This window comes from Cydia fagiglandana, chromosome 20, assembly GCF_963556715.1.
Source record: "Cydia fagiglandana chromosome 20, ilCydFagi1.1, whole genome shotgun sequence".
Taxonomy (NCBI): domain Eukaryota; kingdom Metazoa; phylum Arthropoda; class Insecta; order Lepidoptera; family Tortricidae; genus Cydia; species Cydia fagiglandana.
The window spans coordinates 12,892,416-12,916,959 of NC_085951.1; the positions used below are offsets into that span (position 1 = coordinate 12,892,416).

Consider the following 24,544-nt stretch of genomic DNA (forward strand, 5'->3'; position numbering starts at 1 on the left):
TGGTCATTTTCATTTAACTTGTTAAGCGCGACTTAGGGCCCCCCCACATCTGGCGTCTTTCGAGCGTCGGAGTCTGTCGGCGTCGGTCCAGCGGTATGTAAAATGACGTCGCTGCGCAGTTGCGTCGACGCTGCGTCGACGTTGCGTCGACGTCGGCCATAGAATTGTAGACGCCGACGCTCGAAAGACGCCAGATGTGGGGGGGGCCTTAAGTCGTGTTTCAGTAACGTCTAACCGTTACATTCCTGACAAAATGTATGGGATTTGACATTGACCGTCAGTTTTGTAACGATTGCTAACCGGCCGTTAAAGGTGTTCAATTAAGTGAAAATGCCCACATGCGTAAAATAGTAGTCATAGCACATGAATTTTTCGGTTTTACCTGTGTATTTTACATATCCAAGACTTAGTATAGATTTCAAAACTAGTCTAATATATTCGCAAATGGATACTTACCCCCTTATTCATAAACGTTTACTAAAGTTGACAAGCCGATAATAATCGTTTGTCCCTTTCCGACGTATCGGTATGATGGAAAGGGACAAACGATTATTATCGGCTTGTTAACTTTAGTAAACGTTTATGAATAAGGGGGTTAGTCTCCACGTAACACGTCCGCGACTCAGTTAGCGTGATAAACCGTCAAATTAATCGATATAAGCGGTCAAACAACTTTGTCAGTACAAAAAGGCGCGAAATTGAAATTCTCTATGGGACGCCTACGATTTTAAAATTTGCCGCTTTTTTTACTGAAGAAATGGCTTGACAGTCTAAAAGGAAGACCATGAATTTTAACATTTGATGTGATATTTAGCGAAATAATCAAAAGAGTGCGACTTTGTATTCAACAGAATGGGACTCATTTTGAGCATTTGATAAAATAAATTGATTAATTTTGAATTAAAAATTTTAAAATTCATGGTCTTCCTTTTATTTCTGACACTATGTTATTTAGCAAAAAATAATCCTTATTATGAATCCTTTCGATCGGTATGATAAAACTACAGGATGTTTTTTTTTCTCGTGTAGCGGGTTCGATTCCCGGTTCAACCATGTAATTATTTAAAAATCTATGAATGCAGTATAAATGGTTTTTTAAATTAAAATAATGTCTTCTTTCAGCAAAATATCCTATCTACGATATTTAAGGTACTTTCCTTTGATGACCCATAGTCTTGGGACGCCCTGTATTCCTTATTATTTCCACTCGTGAGACGGTACATACCTCGGTTGTGGTGGAACCCCGCCGCCCAACCCGCGTAGTATGCCGCTTTCTGCTTCCCGTGTTCTTCCGCCACCTAAAACACAAAAATACATGATCAATATTCATATTAGATGGGATATTAAAGCTTTGGGCGTATCATGATATTTGTATCTTTTCAAAATGAATAGAGTCAGACCAAGAATAGTCTGCAGCGGATTTGATAGCCCACGCAGTGAAAGTGTTATTTTAAACGTCAAACTTCTATGAAATTATGACGTATAAATGACACTTGCAGTGCGTGGGCTATCAAATCCGCTGCAGACTTTTATTGGTGCGACTATAGGCATCTTTTAGCATGCTGCCAGCCTTCTAAGCCCCAGCCATACAAATGAAAAACCCAAAATGTTCCACTGAAGTTTGAACCTATAGTGCAGGGAATAGAATTGCTTTTTTATTGATTGAAAATTTAGAGAAGCAAACGAAATGAAACTCTGTTCCGATTGAATATGGTTTAAATTTTATCGAACTGAAGAGGTACTATAGGTAGGACCTTGGGCCTTAGGAGGCAAGACCGCATCGACACTTACCATCAGGTGAGATGGTGGTCTAATAAATGCTAATAAAAATAAATTTATCCAATAAAAAAATGTCAAAAGCAGATATCGCTTTACAATAGTTATTTGTTTTACAAGGGGGCAAAGTTGTTGTTTAACCGCTCGTGCTAATATTGATACCCGAGCAAGCGAAAGATTCCAAAATTGAACCACGAGCGTAGCGAGTGGTTCGAAAAATGGAATCTTGAGCATTGCAAGGGTTTCAAAGCACGAGGGTTAAATAAAATTTTGCCCCCGAGTGAAACACAAAATTTTTCACCACACCAACCCGAAGAAAATATTAAATGTAAAATATCAAACAAAATCAAATCCAAATGAATGTTATTAAATATTTATCATCCAAAATCATAATTTAAAAGTCAATCTTACTAGGAAACATAAGAAAACAACTCAAAATTTGCATTTGATTACTTTGCCTCACATGTGAATAAAATGCAACTTTGCTATCAGTGTTTGAAGTGCAAAGTAAGCCTTTCCGAGCTGGTGTGGTGAAAAATAAATTTAATAACAAGATTAAATAGCTCATTTGCCATTTTGTTATTATCTTGAATTTATTAAACTGATGGGCTAAGAAAATATAAAATTATTAGAATTGGTTTAAGAGAACTCTACGGCAGAGTGAAGCGTATGCCACCAGATATGTCAAATTCCTCTATAGTCGCACCAATAAAAGTCTGCAGCGGATTTGATAGCCCACGCAGTGTAAGTGTTATGTATATGTCGTAATTTCATAGAAGTTTGACGTTTAAAATGACACTTGCACTGCGTGGGCTATCAAAATCGCTGCAGACTTTTTACGGTCTTACTATAAAAATGCGGCTCAAAGAAAAAAAACTGTTTTATTTCTTTGCAAATGTATATACCTATTTTATTTCATTCAAGTGAGAAAATGCGACTTATACACGGTGTAACATGAGGAAACCGAATAACTTTAACCACGCATTTCTGAGGTCAAAAGAAGGAAAAAATGTAATATGAGTTTAGGTCAATTTCGCCAAAAAAAAATTTTATTTGTTTTGTTTTTTAAATTTTTTGAATGTATTTGTACATAAACAAAAAATGTTATTGGTAAACTTGTTACTTAAAATTGATTTTTACTTCTTTTTTTCGTAAAACCTTCTTTTTGCAAAGTGTTGCTTGTCACTTTTTGACATCTATCAATAAGGATATTTAGACTACGTCCCATAGCAGCAACATTACCACCAAAAGGGCCTTTTACATTATGTAACAACAAAAACTTGTTTAGTTTTAAATTAATATTATCTCTGAAACTCTTAAAAAAAGTTTATAGGACAATTTTGTCTCTAAATATGATCAGGAATACGCTGTTAAAATTATTCGGTTTACTCATGTTACACCGTGTACTTTTTTTTTTGAATTGTGTAATCTAAATAATAGCAGATGCAGTGTTAATCGTGTTTGTGACGGCTTTTCTGAATTAACTTAAATAAAATTGCTACAAAATCTAATATTTTTTACTAGCAATGCAAAATATCAAAATACGGAATGAAATCCTGCAACTAAACAAAAAAAAATCACCCAGCTCAAGAAATCTAGGAAAAAAATACCACCTACTCAAAATGAAAGTTTGGTATGTTTCCACTGGTCAAAACCTAGTTATTAACTGAAAAACTACCAAAAAGCTGTAAATAAACAACAAAAATAATTCATCCGATTCATATAAAATAAATATGTAATATGAATTTGTGCTCGATTGTCCCAATATGCCCCAATGTACTAGTTTGCCCCTTATGCTTAAAGTGCCCCTGGTGCTTAGGTGAATTGATACCTAAAGTAAAAAAGCTAAGACCTTATCGGTGTGCGTTTTAACAGGTCTTCACGCATCATGCGATAACAAACCAAAAACCTTTTTAAAGTGCCTAATGTTGTCCCAAAGTGCCCTATGTAGTTTAGTGCGTAAAGTCGCGTCCAAATCCGGCAAACACGCCGCGCCTTTTCGCAAAAGGCTGGCAAACTGCTCGCGTGCATTACGTAATACCAAATATTAGAATAGCATACAGTCCTACGACAAATTCGTGCTTCGAATTCATAGATGGTGCTGTAAGGCTCCTTATATTATACGTTAGATATTTTTCAAAAGTTCATCTACTTTCACTGACAAAGTCGAGGTACAATTTTTTTAGACATCACTCTATGATAAATAACTCTTTAATATTAGGGCTGATTTAGACGGCACGCGAACTCGCATGCGATTTCAGTTAAATTGCGGACGGTTACGTCCAATTCAACCGACTGATCAAAAAGCGCAATGTAATGAAACTCGCATGCAAGTTCTCGCATCGTCTAAATGAGCCCTTAGTAATACATTTAGCGCGCGTGAAGTTCGCAAGCGATTCGCAAATTGCAATCTAGCGGCGTTTTGGCCGGATCCGGGCACACTTTTAAGATGATCAACGAAATAAAATAAGCCTCATTCATAAAGCGTACTACGGCGCACCGTATCCGAGTGTGAGCGGAGCCGGCTCGGTCCCGCCCAGTGCACGGGCACACGGGCGCTCCCATGTTGTTCCGCTATTAACGTGCCCCAGTAACTGTACCCCTACAGAAATGAAGAGAAATGTTAAGAGAGACCCCATACTATAGTTCGTTTTTTTTAGCATTAGAAATAAGGTAAACAATCTTGATGTGTCTTTTAATTGGAAAACACATTTTAAAAATAAGTTACGGCAAATATGTAACAATTATGAATCTAATACGATCATTTATATTCTTCCGCTTTCATAAATAATAGTTTTTGAATTTTAAGAAGCGTTTTTCAAATAAAAGACTTGTCAAGATCGCTTATCTTCTTGCAAGTTCTTTCTAATGCTAAAAAAAACGAACTATAGCGTCTCCTGAGCGACGGCGTCTAGTCAACTCCATGGCTATTTGCTGCCAACGCCGACGCCCTAAAGACTAGTGTGGGGGATCTCTTAAGCGTGCTAAATTGAAGTAAAATAATAATAGGGGGCTTAATGTACATGGGCCATTTTATTTAAAGTTGTCCCCTACACTTTTTTTTTCAAATTTGGGATGTTTTATGTTATTTCTACTCAGAATCATGAGTTCTTTTGATCCTAGTAGGAGAAAAAAAGTGTCTCAAAATTTCCATACATTTTCTGATCCTTCCATTCCGTGGCGGCCACACAAAGTCTATGAAAAATGGTAACGGAATGGACATAAAAACCTTGGGACACTTTTTTCTCCGATTAGGATAGAAAGAGCTGGTGATTCTGAGTAGGAATAACAGAAAATTTCATTTGCCCCAAAGTAACAGTTGCCTATGAAACCTAGAATGCCCTAAAAAACGGAACTCTAGTCTTACATAATAGGAATGGAGTGTTTTAAAAGTCTGCGAAGTCGAAGAATTTACTCATAAATGTGAAGCAAGTGTAGTCCTAAGCGAGATTAATATAGGAATAGAAAATTGTTGAAAGGGCAAAACTGTATAGATGGCCGATTAATGAAATAAAAACAGACTGCAGAGGTAGTTATGTGTCCTATAGCTGGAAGATAAAAATAATAAGCATACTAAGGACACAACAAGTTGTTTTATTTGCTTTGTGACGTATTGTTATAATTGAAGCGACCAAACGATACAGCGACATGACAGTGACAATATACTTCTAAGTGGTATCGACGAGACTACAAATTACTACTCTTATTCTTATTATTTTTAGTCGCATCGCTTTTGACACTCAGCTAGAACAACGGTTTAGAGGCTACTGTTGTACCAGTATCCCCCAAAAATAAAATACAAGCCTTGTTAAAACGAAATTCTAAGAAGACGACGGCAATGTACCATCGTGCTCCAAAATCCCGCAAATATATAAAGCGTTAACCCGCACCCCTGATATATGTCTTGTCTGATTGTTTTTCTAAAGTTTACAGCGACCAAGGCAACGTACAGTCATCAGCAATAGTATCTTACACTACTAGGGCAAAAATATGTGACACGTTCTTATTTGGAGCGCAATAAGAGCGCGTCATATATTTTTGCGGCCCTAGTTGTATAAGATACTATTGCTGATGAATGTACCATCCTGCCCTTAAATCCCGCAAAAAAACAAAAGTGTTAACCCGCACCCCTGATATATCTCTTGCCTGATTGTTTTTCTAAAGTGTTCAGTGACCAAGGCAATGTACCATCGTGCCCTAAAATCACTCAAAAAAAAATCATTAACCCGCACCCCTGATATATCTCTTGCTCGATTGTTTTTCTAAAGTGTTTATCGACCAAGGCAAGTACTATGTACCATCGTGCCCTCAAATCTCGCAAAGAAACAAAAGCGTTAACCCGCACCCCTGGTCTTCCTGCTCCTATCCGATCGTTTTTCTAAAGTTTACAGCAACGGCAATGTACCATCGTGCCCTTAAATCCCGCAAAAAAACAAAAGCGTGAACCCGCACCCGCACCGTGTCGGAGTGTAACCGCAGCCGGCTGGACGAGCGCGGCGCGCGCGCCGTCCCCGCCGCCACGGGCTAGAACAACACACAATTTAGACCCCCCAGCCAATGGTGTTTGTGCCCCTAGCCTAGGGGCACGTGCGTACACAGATTGTTTGAAGCCTTGAACAAGCGTTACATGTAAATTATTAGATTATTACTGATAGTGTGTGACTGAATGAAGGCTTTTATATAACATAAGGTACATTTAGCTGATATAAGCGAGAAGAAACGGGCCTACCGCGAACACCGAAGTTCGTAAATTGCGGGCAACTTTCTCTGTCACTCTAACTACACCCGCTAGATATTATATTATAGCTAGGAACTAGGAAGTATTGGTTAATTTTACGTACCTAAGGTGTTTTAAAGAATAAATCCGCAGAAAAATACGATCTCGAAAATCCAACTTAATGTACATAATGCATAAAACACTTAGTTTGATGTTAAATCTTTCTCAGATTTAGAAAACAAAATAATACTCTGTGTACACACCGTACCCCCGAAGCTAATTTGATGCATACAACGCATCATGGTTCTCAATCTCATGCAGTGTTAGTTCATTGGAAGACTCAACAGATGGCGCTTACTTCAACATCAAAATTAGAACCTTATCACGAAGGATTACAGTTCAGTTTAGAGCAATTCCCATGCAGTGTGAAGCGGATAGTCGATGTTAGTTCCGAGTTAGTTCGCGCTAGTGCCGATAGATGGCGCTTACCTTGACGCTGAGCGGCTCGGTGCCGCCCTCTGGTATCACGTTGTTTAAAGCTGCTATCGCCTCTTGTGCCTCCTCCCGTTTGTCGTACCTGAAAAAGTGAATATAGCTTTTATTTTCTTACTAATAGCAGTATATTTAAGGGTCTTGGGGCAAGGACGTATATTGAGAGACCCGCGGAAGGTGTATCGCGGCTAAAGATCGTTTTTTCCAGCTCGATAACAGATTAATAATTGACGTTGCTTCAGCGTACCTCTGTTACAACTCACCTCGGTCTCCACTACTTTTGTCTTTTTTGGTTTTGCTTCAGAACCATGCGTCCGTACTTTCCCAATATCGTCTCTGAGTCGAATTTAAACTCTCGCGAGTCATAACAACATTAAAAAATATCACGCTAGTGATTAAACATATGTAACATTAACTTAATCGTCTCCAAGGATTCAGTAATGGGGTAAGTTCGTCTATTTGACGTTCGTCATCATCATCTCCTAGCCGTTTTCGACTACAGCGACTGCTTTTCTAGCGTCGCTGGTGCGCTCTCAGGTAACTGACGTAGCCAATCCTTGCAGCAAATGTTCGGCCACCCTCGCCGCAGGTCAGCGTCACGTAATTTTACGTGATGGCCACAGGCACCTAGTTTCAAAAGAAGTAGTATAGAGCATGAAACCGATGCTGCCGAAAATACAGGGGAAAACAGGGAGGGGGGTGAATTTGACGTTGATGATGATGATGATCGTTTGGCACCTGACGATTTGACGTTACTCAACTAACAAACACCACAACACGCGGCGCCCCATTACTTTTATCCCTGAGGATGTGTTTCTGTCCGATACGCCCGTACCTCACATGATCACATGTAAAGGCCGAGACGAAGCCGAGGTCGACAAACATGTGATCTGATTCTCTTATTTACTGGCCAAAGTGCGTATACTATTTGTCTGTTCAACGGAGCCGGAATGCGGCATCTTCGTTTATCACAGCGGCCGCTTTTTTTGTAGATATCTTTGTTTGGCCCTTTGGTTGGCTGGTAGAGAATGCCTTTTGGCATTAAGTCCGCCATTTGTACATTGTTGTTATATTTTGTGCAATAACGTTTAAATAAATAAATAAAAATGTGCTTAATCGCTTCGGCGACAGGGTAAGTTCGTCTATTTGACTCACCTAACAAACGCCACACCACGCGGCGCCCCATTACTTTTGTCCCTGAGGATGTGTTTCTGCACGATCCGGCCGTACTTTCCGAATATCGTCTCTAGCTGGTCTTCGGTGATGGCGCGGGGTAAGTTCGTCACGTACAAGTTCGTCTCTTTTATGTCGTCGCCTGAAGGCCGCGCGTATGATACCTGGAATATAAAAAAGTATTTACATACATACTAGTGTGAAACGGATAGTGTCAGCCAATAGTTATTTACGATACAAGTGCGGAAAGTAGGATATTCGCAACGAGTGGTGATACATTCCCCCCTATTCCTTTCCCCCCCTCCCTCCCATCGGTCTTGTCTTATATCGATCGACACGAGTTGCGAATTACCTTTTCGCACGTGTACCTATTGTATAACGTTTTACAGTACATATGGCCCTAAATTTTTGACATAGGCACGTATTGTCCTTAATTTCGCTCTAGGGCGGTAAGCATGTGTACTGTAAAATATATTTCAACACACATTTGTTACCATAAGAGTAAGGGTTCGTGTCATATATTTAGCCATTTAGTTTTCAGTTTGATCCTGGGGTCTAATTCATGTTAAAGTTTCAGATGCACGTAGTACAAAATAAAACCGGACAAGTGCGAGTCGGACTCGCCCGCCGAGGGTTCCGTACTTTTTAGTATTTGTTTTCCACTGTCAGCCCGTCTGTCAGTCCATCTGTCTGTCACCAGGCTGTATCTCATGAACCGTGATTCTGATTTCCGTTACCGCTATAACAAGTAACAAGAAATACTAAAGTACGGAACCCTCGGTGGGCGAGTCCGACTTGCAATGTCCGGTTTTTTTTTTACGTCGCTTTTGTTTGTTTATATTGTGGCAAACGAATCAATGGTTTATCTATCTTCAAATACTCTAAAGTGTAATTATGCATACCTTTAACCGCTTATTTCTGAGTTGATATCCGTTGAAAGTGTCGATAGCTCTCGCCGCGTCCTCTTCGCGTGTGAAGTTGACGAAGCCGAAGCCATAACTGTACCCCGTCTGGAATTGCATAAGAATTCGTCCATAAACAGGAAAAATTACTGCCTTGAGTGAGACTTGAAACTCAGAGCTCTGGGTCGATACTCCAGCGCTTTTCCAACTAAGCCACCAAGACCTCATCCATAGCCAGCGAATCTTACCACCATATGGGTCTAGGGCAGCGGTCGGCAAACGGCGGCCCGCGGGCCGCATGCGGCCCGCAAACCTCTCACTTGCGGCCCGCAAGCTTCCCTGGCTATTTTGTATGTAACATTGACAAATGACAATGTCTAATAAGTCATAAATATTAACAAAGTGCGGCCCGCGTCAACTTCGTTAACTACGTGTGGCCCTTGGCTGCTAAAAGGTTGCCGACCGCTGGTCTAGGGGACCCTAGCGACATCTACCGTAAGAGCGTTGCAGTTCTTAAACGGCCACCACCGGAGTTCCAAGTCATATTGGAAATTCACCAGTTACGATGTACGATGTACAGCGTTATTTTTGCAGTTTTGAATTTGGAACCTTTTAATTATTTAAAAAAATCGATTTAATAATGTCCTTTTAAAAGGACACTGGGACTAACGAGGATAAATTTGGTAACAACTGATTATGTGTATCCTGGTACAGGCACTCCTAAGTCAGTCATAAATAAAAGTGTTTTTGAAGAAATGTCCGTCCAGATATTATCAGGATTTTAAGAGTGGTGTACTTATGGGCTTTTTCAGGATATTCTTTTTTTTCATATGGCAACCTTAAGCGTACCAAAGTCATAAGGTGGTGGTACTAGTGCTCGACATGCTAATGCCCAATAGATGACACTGACTCTATTGACAATGACTTAAGTTTCAAAGTGACATGTACTGAGACCGCGTCGAGCACCAGTACCATCACCTTATAAAATAAGTTTTTGGCAAAAATTTAATTTTTGGTACAAGCTTTTATCGCTGACTGTACGTTTCTTACGACAGACAACTAATAGTCATCGAGACAATTCTGAAAACCCCTAACACAATTAGGTTGCGTTGTTTCATCACAGAGTTCCTATGGCCACCTCCTGTCTCCATCATCAGATCAGTTCGACAGTACCATATTATTGTATTGTCATCAGAACTACATATAGCTGCCAATTTTCATGACGCTACGATCCTTGGAAGATGGTTAAATTAGTTACCTTAGATTCCATTACATAGTTAGTTACATACAGGTCGACCTAATAAAAGCTTGTTAAAAACCATTATGCCTAACTCCAGTAACACTGTATCCTAAACTGACTCTTAATTTCAGAATTAGGCACAGTAAACCTTTTTACCCGCGGACATTTTAGCCGAATTGAATCCTGCATACACTCTGAAAACGTTACTCCATTTTAAGTGGATAAAAATAACTTTTCCAATAATACAGACATCAGCAGATGGTACGAAAACTAAAACTAATTCGAAAAAGTTTTCGAAGTTGAAACGAAAAGCCACAGGATGGAAATTGAGCACGCTATAATTACTGCATAATAAATAAGTTTTCCAGTGCGATAATAAATCAAATAAATTTAATTGTTAACACGCCATTTGGTTATTGCCACAGAATAAATAATAGTACTAGGTACAGAATAGTACTAGGTACAGAATAGTACTAGGTACAGAAGACTCATTCTCTAACAAAGCGCGTCTGTTATTATACGATCAGGACAGATATGCCCGCTAGGTGGAGAGAGCGCCACGCGCGGCTTATGGCTAGCCACCAAAATTGGTGTGGAACGGTACGGTTACCATCAGTTTGTCACTGACATAAACGCCGTCGAGAACGTAATTTACTTTCTATACATCTCGGACTCGCATATTAGTGCAAACGGGATGTATAGAAAGTAAATTACGTTCTCGACGGCGTTTATGTCAGTGACAAACTGATGGTAACCGTACGGATGTACTTTTAGCTACCTGTAGGTAAGCGATAAATCGCGGAGTGAGCCACGCCTGTTATTGTTTTATAGTCAATTCGATATTTAAATACAAGAAAACTACAAAATAGACGAAACTACATTCATTGTCAAGCTACTTTAGTACTTTTGTACCGAGACTGACTGAAATAGCAAGACACGTTCGTACGTTTCCGTGAAAATACGATGGAAAACAGTTAATAATTGTGCACTAAGGGCCAGTTGCACCAACCGCATTTGACAGACTGGTCAACGTCAGCCGGCGCGCCCCGGCGCTTTACTATGAAACTTTCCATACATAAAAATTTAGCGATCTCTTTAACGATACGAACAGTTTGGTGCAACCGACCCTAAATCTGTATACTTGAAAAACATAATCGGCGGTCAGCTAAAAATAGTCAACATCAGATTTCTGTTGAAAGTACGCCACTTTACGTAGTTATTAACGCAAATAGAAGTCAACAATATTTAACGATAACGTCTTACAATCTGATAACTCCGCACGCAAAGCTTATCACCTTTAATGTATTTTGTGACTTAACATTTAAGCAGGAAGCCATTAAATCCTTTGACATAAATTTACTTCCCTTTTAACCTACCAATACTATAGCTGGTAACTCTTCGTTTACTCTAAAACTAACTCTATTTGTAACCCAGTAGGGTTTATTTTCCATTGAATCTTGTAAAGTGACGTAAGATGTTTTGTAGGGGAGAGTGGGGGCGATTGTCACGAACATCGGCGAAGTTGGCATTTAATTGTGACCACATAAAGTTTTAGGGGTGTTATTTAAAGAGAATGTTGCCAGCAGTTTTTAAGTTTAATCGAGTTTACATGGAGCTTTCGACAATTTATTGAAGTAACTTGAGTGTACTAAATCTTTTCATCACACTTGTACAGGCAGCGTGCTATTTCACACAAGTTCAGCACAGTTAAAGTCATTTTTCTCAAAAATGGACGGCAAAGTCGAGTTTGCCGTCTAAAAAATAGGTCGCGAAGCGCGGAGTTTATGGTCAGTCAAAAATTAAAAAGTTAAAAACATTGCAGTCTCGATTTTAGGACTGCAATGTTGCATACAAATTCCATTATTTGTCGAGTTCCAAACTTTTTAAAAGTTGAAATGGCCATATCAAATGAAGGCACAGGCCCATTAAACAGCCAAACAGATGATTAGTACCGCGACTATTTAGCTGTCTCAAATAGGTTGGCGTATTTTCGGCAGAAAAATACACTTCTATTTTTTTATTAAAAAAAATAAAAGGCGGCAAGGGCTTTGTTCTGTGAAAATATATACGTAAGAATGTTGCTTTTGTAAAATATTTCTATGATATTTATATTTCGTGCACCATTTTTGAGAAAAGCACTATATATGACTCGGCTGGAAGGCTACTTGCTGGCTTCGGATTCAATTAAACGGACTCCCAAGGTCGTCCGTTTAAAACGAATCCTCAGCCTGCAAGTAGCTACTTCCGAGCCTCGACAATAATGTACTATTACTCCCACGGGAGTTATAGCCTTTCTTTAATTATTTCACTAACACATACGAACCAAGTAGGTTATGACTGTTATAAGTAAAATACTTGTTTAAAGTCAAGGTATAATTGAGTTTTACTTTTAAAAAAGCTGACTGAGCTGATTTTTTTTTTTGGTTTTAATTTAAAAAATATTTACCTTGATTGTCCATCGCAATCCAACGCGCCCACGCAGCGAGCGTGATGGGCACCTGTGCGTCGGGCGCAGCTCGGGACATTTCAGTAGGCAATTTATTTTATACTTATTTAGTTTATATTACACTTGATTAATTTAATAGCCATTTTTACATATTTTACACAGTTTTCGATAGTGGCTGAATGCCTGATGGGTCTGTGCCTTCGATGCCTTAACCTGACAAAAAAATACAATATGGCGGACCGAAAAGATGGTGGAACGACTAACCTTAAAGTCCTTCATGACTCGGCAGCTCTCTATGGGGCCTATAGTCATGAACATGGCGTACAGGTCCTTCTCAGTCATGGTCTGCGGGAGATAGTTGACTATGAGGTTTGTTCTGCAGGAGTCCCCTGCGGCCGACACGCCTCCTCCTTCAGACATGCTGCCCCAGCACCGCGGCGGTCCGCCGTACCGACCTCTGTACTGTTGCTGGATTTGCTGGAAATAGAATGGAAGATATTAAAATGCGTGTAAAACAAGCAAATGCTCTGAAGGATATTAAGGAATCATTTGCATTTATATGCGTGCGGGGCACGTCTGTACACGCGTCATTGTGTATGTGTGCGTAAGTCGCTTTACTGAGAGGACGCCAGAAGTCCGCCAGATTCATGTCGCAGCCAGTCGCTAAACGCCTCGCGAAAAATTGTCGCGCTAGGCAGCTCGGGGGAGTCGAAAATTATGCGAGATAATCAGGATTACGAGTATAGTTATTGAATCATCGATGTATTGAATTGACAAATTAAAACTCATAAGCATCAAAAGAAGCTTTCGAAATACTGTGACTACTTAAATATATTAATTAGTAATTACTTACTAAGCTCTAACTAAATCAATACATAATTTTAATTATTAATTGTAACTAACACTAGGCATGATACCTACGCAATGTAAATCCTTATTCACAAATATAAGAAAGCATTAATGATTACTTTGTACTATCGCTAATGCAGGAGATTTAGTATTGTACTGCGAAGCGAAGCATAATGTAGCAATGGTTTCTTATTTAGTATTGCCGGCCTAGGCGAGCAAAATGATCGCAGATTTAACTTTTACGTAGGTTACCTATCATTTATATCGTTTTTTCGCGTTTTTTTACGATTATAAGATTTGCCAGCCTCATGCTACCTTACAGCCTCGCTTCACTCGCACGTTAAATCACACTCCGCTTGCAATTCTTTATTTTCCGGCCTATTTTAGTAAAATATTTTTACAACCAACGTTTTACACAAATAAACTACCGTTGCACTGGCAATTTATACGGTGCATATGTTGACACTAAATTTATTAACTTTAAACAACAATAAACATTCCAGGCACCAAAATCCGCAGTACGCACCATTGAAACCAAAACGCAATAAGTGGAGCAAAATATTTGCCAATAACACACTTAAGAGGAAAGTGGACAACCGCTTCTCCATACAAACGTAGTCCCCATTTTCCTCTCTGGATATTGACATTATAGAAAGTATGTTTACACAATTTGATTGACCTTATCTGTGCTCCTTCGTTTGTCATTTTTCGGCTTTTTGATTAGTGTAAGTATTAAGGAAAACAATTTCCATAAAAAATCTTATACTTAATAATTTAAAATTCGAAAAAAATCTAACGAAGGGACATAGCTGTCGTTGATAATCGATATAGGTACAGCTCTATAGTGCATAATTATTTTCCATAGTATTTTCACGGAAACGTACGAACGTGTCTTGCTATTACAGTCTCGGTAGGTACAAAAAGTACTGAGGTTGACTGAAGTAGCATGTCAAATACGAACGTTTCTGATAAAATACGATGGAAAACAATAATGCACTACATGTGTACATCTAATCGTGTCAAAATATTTTCAATAACATTAATATCCAGAGAGGAAAATGGGACTACGTTTGTATGGAAAGGCTGCTTCGGGGCGGTCGTACACTTTAGTCTTAACAATACTCTTCAACCCAAAGCGAAACTGGTACGACGACGTCAAAGATATCTTTACAATTTTGAACCTTACTCCTTTGTATCAAGGTTTAAAATGTAAAAGCTTTAACATCGAACGTACTTTTGGCTTCAGTTTTTCCTTTGAAACCATTCCCGACCTACATAATCTAGAGTTCTTCAAACTTATACATTCCACACATTTAAATGTGAACTCTACGCTGTAGGTAATAAGGTTGCTTTCAGAATGACATATATAGTTAAGATAGGAGAATATTAAAGTAAGAAGTGTAGAGTCCGCACCGAATTCCCGACCTACATAACCGCGAGTTTTTCAAATTTAAATTTTACATTGTAATGTCAAGTTTAGTCTCTAGGTAATAAAGTTGCTTTCAGAATGACAGATATAGTTGAGATAGGAGAATGTAAAAGTAGTGTATATCGTACCAATAAATTCAGTTTTAATATAATACTATGCCAAGGTCGGTCGAAGCCTATATAATAAGCCTCGGATAAAGCTAACGAAGTAGGTAACGGATTAATAGGTCCCACCGATTTCACGAAATTATTTTTTCGGCTTTATCGTATTAGTTGATGTCACATCTAATCAGATCATATCGGAAAGAGACTACAACTCGAATTGGCGTACATAGTAACTAATCTTAGAAACCTGTCTTAGGCCCACTTGTACCATTTTCTACTAACCCGGGGTTAACCGGTTAAACCTGGAGGTACCATGGTTACCAGTACAATTTGACAATGGGTTGACGGTTAAACCGCTTAAACCCGGGTTAGTGGGATGGTGCAAGTGGGCCTTTGTTGTAAAACAAGATAAAAAAAAAAAGCAAAAGCTTTATATTCGACTGCTTTTCTTTAGTCATCAAAAATAAATCTTAGAATGTAACTTACGTTTTTTTATTACTGAGTACGAGTAACTATGGCAGTTTTTGTTAGGTGGGTCGGAGCCTAGTCAACTTTGTGAACCACGGGTTTAACCCAGGGGTCTCCAAAGCCCGGCCCGCGACGCGTTCCAATCCGACCCGCCGACACCCAAAGCGGGTGCCCACTGTCCGGCCCGCGAGAGCCAGGCTCCAGGGGTTAGCATTCATTGATAGTGGAACTATTCCTAACAGTTCCACTCCACCAGACACCCTCCCCCGGCGCAAAAACCGACGGTGGCCCGCACGAAAGTTTCTGAGGCGCAATATAAAAAAAAAACAGGTAAAAAGGTTTGGAGATCCCTGGTTTAACCGGTTAACCCCGGGTTAGTGGGATGGTGCAAGTGGCGCTTAGTTTGCAAGGGTTATACACATACCCGACGACTAATTCACCCAATTAAGCCGGCAACTTGTTTTTTGGGTGTCGGTTTACAGGCTAATTGTGTTTGCCGACGCTTTCCGGGTACTATTTCACTGGGCTGCCCTACTTTCGTATGGAAATGTGATTGTTTGACGAATGTTTTGACATTTTTCCGGCAATGGAAATGTTGGTTTTCTTTTATAAAGCGAATTAACCACACCAACACCGACCACAGATGTTTTTAAATATTTTATCATGTTTTTAATTTTTTTTATAATAATACATACTAAGATTAATGTTTTAGGTGTATCACAAAAATATAAATTCAAAAAACAAGCAGGTTTCTAGGTCATATATGGTGTCCTCATAATGTTTCATTATTCTTGAGGTAAAGGTGGGGTAAGACTATCACTTGCATTGTATGGAATCCTCATACTGTTTGTCTTGCCCCGAGCAAAATAAACTATTGTTATTCTTACCCCACCTTACCCTATAGGTATTGAAATGGATGGATACGTCGACTTGTATTAAAAACGTCTTTACGACGATTGCCAGACCTAATTTCTAGGCTCAAATTATTCTATGATATTAAATGTTACAAATTATAATAGTTATTTGTTTTACAAGGGGGCAAAGTTGTTGTTTAACCGCTCGTGCTAAATTGATTTCGATGAGCAAGCGAAAGATTCCAAAATTGAACCACGAGCGTAGCGAGTGGTTCGACAAATGGAATCTTGAGCGTTGCGAGGGTTTCAAAGCACGAGGGTTAAACAAAATTTGCCCCGGAGTGAAACACAACATTTTTCACCACACCAACCCAAAGCAAATATTCAATGTAGGTAAAATATGAAACAAAATCAAACCAAATCAAATCCAAATGAATGTTATTGAATATTTATCATCGAAATCATCATTTAAAAGTCAATTCTACCAGCAAACAAGAAAACCACTCAAAATTTGCATTTGATTACTTTGCCTCACATGTGAATAAAATGCAACTTTGCTATCAGTGTTTGAAGTGCAAAGTAAGCCTTTCCGAGCTGGTGTGGTGAAAACATAATTTCTGCCATCCAGCGGGGCAATGCGGGCCTTCTGGGCAACCTACCGAGCGATTACGACTTAAGTCACATTTATTATTTATAAGTTTTTAGTGTTTTATTATTTTACAAAATAAAAACAAATGTATGCATTTCTGGCTAAATCCAAATCGATATATCGACTAAGAAAACCCCTTGTAATCGTCCCCTCGATCCCGATCGCTGTCAACCACCCAATTCAAGAGTTCACCGATGTAGGTCGCGACCGTGACCTACTACCTACCTACACGGCGCTATTGTGGATTCGTTCAGATCAGCCGGACCCGTGTTTTTCTTGGGCCTACTTGCATCATCCCACACCCGGGATTAACCGGTTAAACCGTTAACCCAGTGTCAAATTGTACTGGTAACCATGGTGACTCAAGGTTTAACCGGTTAACCCCGGGTAACTGGAATGGCGCTTAGGGTAAGCTGGCTTTTTGTTAGCTTTATATTTTGCGTAATGGTACGGGACACTTCGTGAGCGAGTCCGACTCGCACTTGGCCGGTTTTTTATCACGTATTATTACGACCCCTCAATCTTTTTTTATTGTTGTAAACTCTTTCTAATTCGGGGTATAAATATACTTATGAACCTGCAGAGACCTATAAAATGTCTCCTGTTCCATTCTAATTTGAACTTCATGTTGACAAAATAAAATATAATTTTGCTTGGCAAAGTTTGACGTATGGGCGGCTAGAGGATATAAACAATGTCAAATCACGGTTTCCCTAACAAGATTAGCGAACTCTAAAGCGATGACACCTGTCAAATGAAGGTCAGTACCGTACGAGCGACGACAGCGTTACAGGATTAAGAACGTTCATGCCTAGGTCAAGACGTAAGTCTAAACCTAAGACTTAGCCCTTTATTTTACTTGTTAAGTTTTAAATAAGTTACAGCAACGTAAACGTACTGGTGCTCGACGCGGTCCCAGTACATGTCATCTTGAAACATAGTCATTGTCAATGGAGGTGACAGCAAGGTGTCACCTATTGGGCATTAGCATGTCGAGCACTAGTACGTTTACCTTATGTAACAATTGTGTAGCAAGGATATATATTTACATTCTTTTGGCTTCATAAGTAATAGTTACTATTTACATAAAAGCGTTTTTCAATTAAAAAAAAGTCGTCAATATTGTTTACCATTTTTCTAATGCTTAAAAAAAGCGAAATAGGTACTATAAGTACTTATCAACTTCTATGCATCAATACTTAAGTTAAAAAATACACAAATGTATATAAATGTAAATGTATAGTTACATTAAATAAATTGCGTTTTTTACAAGAAGTCCCAAGACAACCCCGCATACGTCAAACTTTTTCCTCCATAACGGATCATATTTTGGGGCACCAAGTTAATCCATTATTAATGAACCTGGCGAGTAATGCTCAAACGATTTACATTGGAAGGACGCCAGGAAGACTGTCCTGCTCGATATATACTAGGGATGAAAGGGAAGGCAAGATGGTTTCAGTTTTTGTGGTTGAAAGTGTTGAAGCGTGGTGCCAAACGCTGGGTTTTAGGGCTATGTATTGAATGTGTCCTTATAAGAATATTACAGTAATTAAGATAGCTTTTTACCGTGGAATCTTACATTAAATTTTTGGTTGCGTTACTATAATTCCATAAGTACGTTTTCGTAACTCTGAGGAAGATTTTAACCCCCATATTCATAAAACTTTACGGGCCTGATTTACTTTAATTATGTTTTATCCCTTTCTTACAAATACATAAGTCAAAACGACAGATAAAGACAAACGATTAACAGCTAATTCAGGCCAGTAACGCGTTTATATAATAGCGCCATTAGGATATACATATGTATTACCAAATAAGTATAGGATAAATTATGCTTATATTGGACACTTACCTGTTTACAAAATGTTATCGTAATCTGACGACAGAAAAAACCGGGCAAGTGCGAGTCGGACTCGCGCACGAAGGGTTCCGTACCATACAGCAAAATAAAAACGGAAAAAAATGCAAAAAGAAAACGGTCACCCATCCAAGTACTGACCACGCCCGACGTTGCTTAACTTTGGTCAAAAATCACGTTTGCTGTATGGGAGCCCCACTTAAATCTTTATTACAAAATGTTATCGTAATCTGACGACAGAAAAAACCGGGCAAGTGCGAGTCGGACTCGCGCACGAAGGATTCCGTACCATACAGCAAAATAAAAACGGAAAAAAATGCAAAAAGAAAACGGTCACCCATCCAAGTACTGACCACGCCCGACGTTGCTTAACTTTGGTCAAAAATCACGTTTGCTGTATGGGAGCCCCACTTAAATCTTTATTTTATTCTGTTTTTAGTATTTGTTGTTATAGCGGCAACAGAAATACATCATCTGTGAAAATTTCAACTGTCTAGCTATCACGGTTCGTGAGATACAGCCTGGTGACAGACAGACGGACAGCAGAGTCTTAGTAATAGGGTCCCGTTTTACCCTTTGGGTACGGAACCCTAAAAACGACAATAAAACAAATGAAATACGGCCCATCATGCCTTTAGTAGTGTAATAGTATATGTATTTCCTTATAAGATTGATCGTGCCAATGATTGGAGAAGGGCCAATATCCTATCTCCGATCACGTGTATCGAGATAGATACCATCTAAGATACAATTAACTAGCCATTATAGGATTAAAGGCGAAAAAGGATAGCCTTGTAGGATTAAAGGCGAAGCCACACCAGATGCATGTACTTTCCAGGGATGTTGCGAATATTCGCATCCGCATCCGCGGAACATCCGCATTATTTTCAATATCCGCATCCGCATAAAATCGATGCGGAGCATCCAAATGATGCGGATGTCGACCAAGTCGGTAACAGGAACGTATTAGCGGCGGCGCCGGCGGCGTAAGTGCTAGGTAATTTCGTCATTATACATATAACGAAATCGTCTAGATCCCGAAAAATCGGCCAAGTTACTGTTTATTAACGCTACGTCTTACGTAGGCGAACAACGCGCGAACGCGGCGCGGCGCGGCGCGGCGAAAGCGGCCGCCGCCGCGCCGCGCCGCGCCGCGCCGCCTGACATTCGCGTGCAAATCGCGCCGCACCGCGTTCGCAACGAGATCGCTTACGTAGGACACTTCTATGGGCATCAAAGGATTGATTTCGCCGCGCCGCGCCGCGCCGCGTTCGCGCGTTGTTCGCCTACGTAAGACGTAGCGTAAATAAAACGCACCTATATTCTTGCTCAAATACTAAACGTTTCGTTTTATTTTAAATAAAAACTGCTAAAAATGTAATATTTGACTTTTTTTAAGTACCAAATCTTGACATCCGCATCCACATCCGCGGATGTAAGGCTTTAAATATCCGCATCCGCGTCCGCGAATGTCAAAAAATCTGCATCCGCAACATCCCTGGTACTTTTAGTAGAGTTCACAAACATCTTTACAAGACAACGTTCTAAAACTATACAGAATGTAATTGAACGAAAAGCAATAACTCAAACCCGTTAAATGTTTAGGACATACTGAGCAACTTTTGCTATGGGACCAACCCCGAAACTGGACCAAACCCGAAATAACCCCGACAACGCGGAATAAAATGGATGAATCATACATTTTGCTGGTCTGATGTTGAAATTCCCTATGGGAGAGTCAATATACTATGTTATACCTACTCGTAGCAAGGTTATAGGTACTATAACAAGCAATGTTTACCGCTAGAAAATGTTATTAAGATAAGTTGAATATACTGAGAGCTGAAAGTAATATCAGCCATCCGGATATTACCTTGAAATTCAATTTCTAGGCCTAGAATACCAACGTACTAGGCTATATAGATGTAGGCATAAAATTTAAGTACTTACATCAACCTCTCCTACCTTCGCAGGCCGAAGACACACAACTCTTTAAACACTACTAAATACAATTAACTAATGAAGAATATAGAAAATTGATATCAACTAATTAAAGACGAAAGCAAAAGATGAAAAAACGTCCACCGCGCAGAAACAAAGAACAAAAACTATTTTATGTGACCAACTAGATTTGAGTTCGATGACCTTGTAGATTTTTGGAGAATTTCGAAAATGTTCTTGTGAAGCCGCGTTTCGCTTTAATTACGTAAATAACTTTTTAAGACATGATAAAAGATGGAGTATGCTTACCTAGATGAAACCAAAATACGTAGGAACCTAAGTATTTTCATAAGCTACATAATACTCATTGACTAGTAATGCTTTTAAATAAGTTTTAAATATGAGCATTTAGCATAATAGAAAATAACTATATTTAACAACGAAGCTGAATAAGTAACTATATTTCCATTAACTATTTTCCTATCTACCAATGGTACTCAAACTGTAATTATAAAGCAGTAATTAAGTCCTAATCCATAAAAATAATTCATAACTAATTACATAGTAATAATCTAATAATATATTAGGAATGCAGTTAAAAGATAATATAATATTAAACACCTATCTAAGCAATGCCTAAATATTTGTATCTATATTGAAATTATTATATCTACTCCTTTTTTCCACCACAAAGTACACAAAACGTACTATTCAAACTAAAATAAAGCTTATGCTCAACCATTTAAAGTCTGTTTTTATATAAATGTCCAGTTGCACCAATGTTCATAATTTTTTTTTCAACCTTTCCTAGAAAAATGTATATTCAACTATTTGGGAAGTTCAACTTTTTTTGCTAAACTGTTCCGTCAGTCAGGCGACAATAGTAGCGTAGTTTTTAAAAGAAATATTATAACTACGTTATACTAATATGATAAGTAGATGACCCTTTATGAAAAGGGCTAAATAACTGAATTAAAATATTATTTTTGTTTAAAGTACCATAATACTGGATTTAAAAGTGTGCCAGGAGACTGTAACTAAGGCAACGCGTGACAAAAAAGTTGTTTCACCCATTAACATTCTAATGAAACATTGGCACTAAGTAATGAACGTTTGTGCAACTAGGTGTTATTACAACGTTCTATGTATGTGTATCGTGTATGCTGGAACTCAATCTATCCACATCTGAGAGTAAGAGTGTACCATTTTTTTCTATTTTTAAATCCAAGGAATCGCGGAGATCTCACAGGAGCGTCAAAAACAATAAGTATACTTATTGCTTAATCGAGTCAGCACTGGATTTTAGAGCTAGGTACCGGTATCTTCATTTGCATGAAAGTTTGTCGCAAAAAAATTAGGAGACGTAATGGGAGTTACACTGCAAAACAGTTTGAGAACCATTGGGCTTAGGGTTACCAAATTCCATGAATTTTGGCCAGGATTTTTTATCCGAAATTCTGTCTCTCGGCCGATATCATGATTGTTTAAATAACTACTATTTAAATTAAGGCGCGTAGTGACACTCTAACTCTCAGAGGCATAAATTTAATATGTAAACATACGTTGTTCTCATAGTCTTGACTGAAGCCAACGGTCAGACCCTTGGGCCTGTATCGACTGCGTGGCAAGGTGACCCCGTACGAGTCGTGGACACGGAGCTATTGGAAATAGTTAGGTTATAGTAAAAAGTGCCCTAGCGTTCGTCAGATGGACGGCGGTCTTTTTATAAATACACTCATGGACTTTAGAGTAACGCAAAAAAAAAGTTTAAATACCTTTTTTTTAATTACTTTAGGTGCTGGCCAGTAATTACACCTCTTTTTGAGTGCCTCAAAAATTTTTCAATTGAGTTCTCTCCTTTTGAACTTGGCTTCTGATATTTGGTTCAACTAAAGATGAGACACGATCGATCGCCAAGCAGAATGCAACGTCGATTTCAAATCTAGGTTTCACGGTGGGTATGTTTCAAACGTAATATGCTGATAACTTATAGATGTCTCAATGAATGATTTTTGATCCTATTAATTGTATAAGATTAATAATAATTAATAAGGCCGCCTGTTGTTTACCTCTGTCTTTATGTACAGTCAGCTGCAGGGAAGAGGTGCAGACCATAGCTCTCCCCCCCCCCCCCTGCATAGAAGTTTGTATGCAAAGGTGCTAAGCAAATAATATTGCTGACTGTACCTATTATGTGTGGTTCTTTGTGAATTTATTATCAGGCCCCAATTTCACATCGGTGACAGGTGCGACGAATTGTAAAATTACTGTTGCTGACGTCACAGGCATCCATGGGCTGCGATTACCACTTACCATCGGGCGGGCCGTATTCCTGTTTGCCACCATCATTGTATTATTTAAAAAAACTTTATTATATCGGAATAAAACAGATATTTCTCCTGCGAAGTTTCTGACAATTGTCAAAGATTTAGAAGAATTGTAGGTAATTCTTGACAGGTAATGAGTTATATGTCGGAATTACGTGACAATTGTAGTGTTTCTTGTGACAATTGTCATAAACTTAGCAAGAGAAATATCTGTTTTTTTCCGATATCATAAAGTTTTTTTTAATAATACAATGATGGTGGCAAACAGGAATGCGGCCCGCCCGATGGTAAGCGGTAACCGTAGCCCATGGATGCCTGTGACGTCAGCAACAGTGATTTTACAATTCGTCGGACCTGTCACGTTGGTGAAACAGGGGCCAGGTTGTGCAATAAAGAGGATTTGTTTAAATGAAAGAGACCGACGTCGAATCGTGTTACAATTAAGCTGCAAGTTGTGTTTTGTTTTGTTTGTAGCCTATGCCTATGACTCAAGAGTTTACAAAAGTTGCCAATGAAATTTAAACCATGATGCTTCAAGAATAGAGTTGACTTCACGGTTTTTGTAAATTGATAAACATGGTAATAAAGTAAATTGAATTTCCTTTACTCCTTTTGCAAAATGTTTCTTTATTTTAGTTTAGAGTAGAACTAGGGGTGATTTATAAACTGTAATAGACGGGCGTACCAGACCCTGACCCTGACTGACTGGTCCGGTCCGAGGCCTGTTCGATCGTGTGGAAGGTGGTCCGCCGTACGTCCATTAAGGACACAGTTATAAGTAAGATCGAGAAAGAGATATGGTGACCGGACCAAAGTCGCGGTCCGGTCCGCCCGTCTGGTACAGCCTTTAACCCTGACACTGCATTATAGTAATATTCTAAATACTTATACACCATATTGATTTATATAGGTTATTATCAAAGAGCTCTTAATTATCCTACTTAAAACAATTATTTTACTAATTACAGTTTCTTGTCTATTCACAAAGCTTTGTCGACATTAAGGGATTTGATTTTCAACTTGGGACATTGCCAGCATCCCAAATTGTAAATGCAAAATTAAAATATAAAAAAATTCTGATGTGGACATAGCTTATTCCTACCTAGATTTTAATGTATTGTGAGTTAAGGCCCACTTGCACCATTCCACTAAACCAGGATTAAGCGGCTAAATCGTTAACCTAGTGTCAAATTGTACTGGTAACCATGGAAACCCCAGGTTTAACCGGTTAATCCCGGGTTAGTGGAATGGTGCAAGTGGGCCTAAATGATTTAGGCAAGGTATGCCCGGGCCTATATTTTCTTCATTATTGG

The 24,544-nt window shown here is 38.9% G+C and overlaps 1 protein-coding gene across 4 annotated transcripts in view; it reads right to left on the minus strand.

Annotated features, from left to right (window-relative positions):
• Positions 1 to 24,544, minus strand: part of LOC134674477 (protein sex-lethal-like) — a 38,730-nt gene that overhangs the window by 11,620 nt on the left and 2,566 nt on the right. For 2 of the 4 annotated variants that reach the window (XM_063532572.1, XM_063532573.1), the window contains exons 3-8: positions 22,467 to 22,562; positions 13,011 to 13,223; positions 9,061 to 9,168; positions 8,141 to 8,322; positions 6,983 to 7,070; positions 1,226 to 1,298 (exon numbers count right to left, since the gene is read on the minus strand). In XM_063532572.1, the coding sequence (XP_063388642.1) occupies positions 1,226 to 1,298; positions 6,983 to 7,070; positions 8,141 to 8,322; positions 9,061 to 9,168; positions 13,011 to 13,223; positions 22,467 to 22,562 (760 nt within the window). Of the gene's footprint in view, positions 1 to 1,225; positions 1,299 to 6,982; positions 7,071 to 8,140; positions 8,323 to 9,060; positions 9,169 to 13,010; positions 13,224 to 20,913; positions 21,067 to 22,466; positions 22,563 to 24,544 lie in introns of those variants that run through there. The other 2 variants (XM_063532575.1, XM_063532574.1) reach the window with 2 other exon arrangements.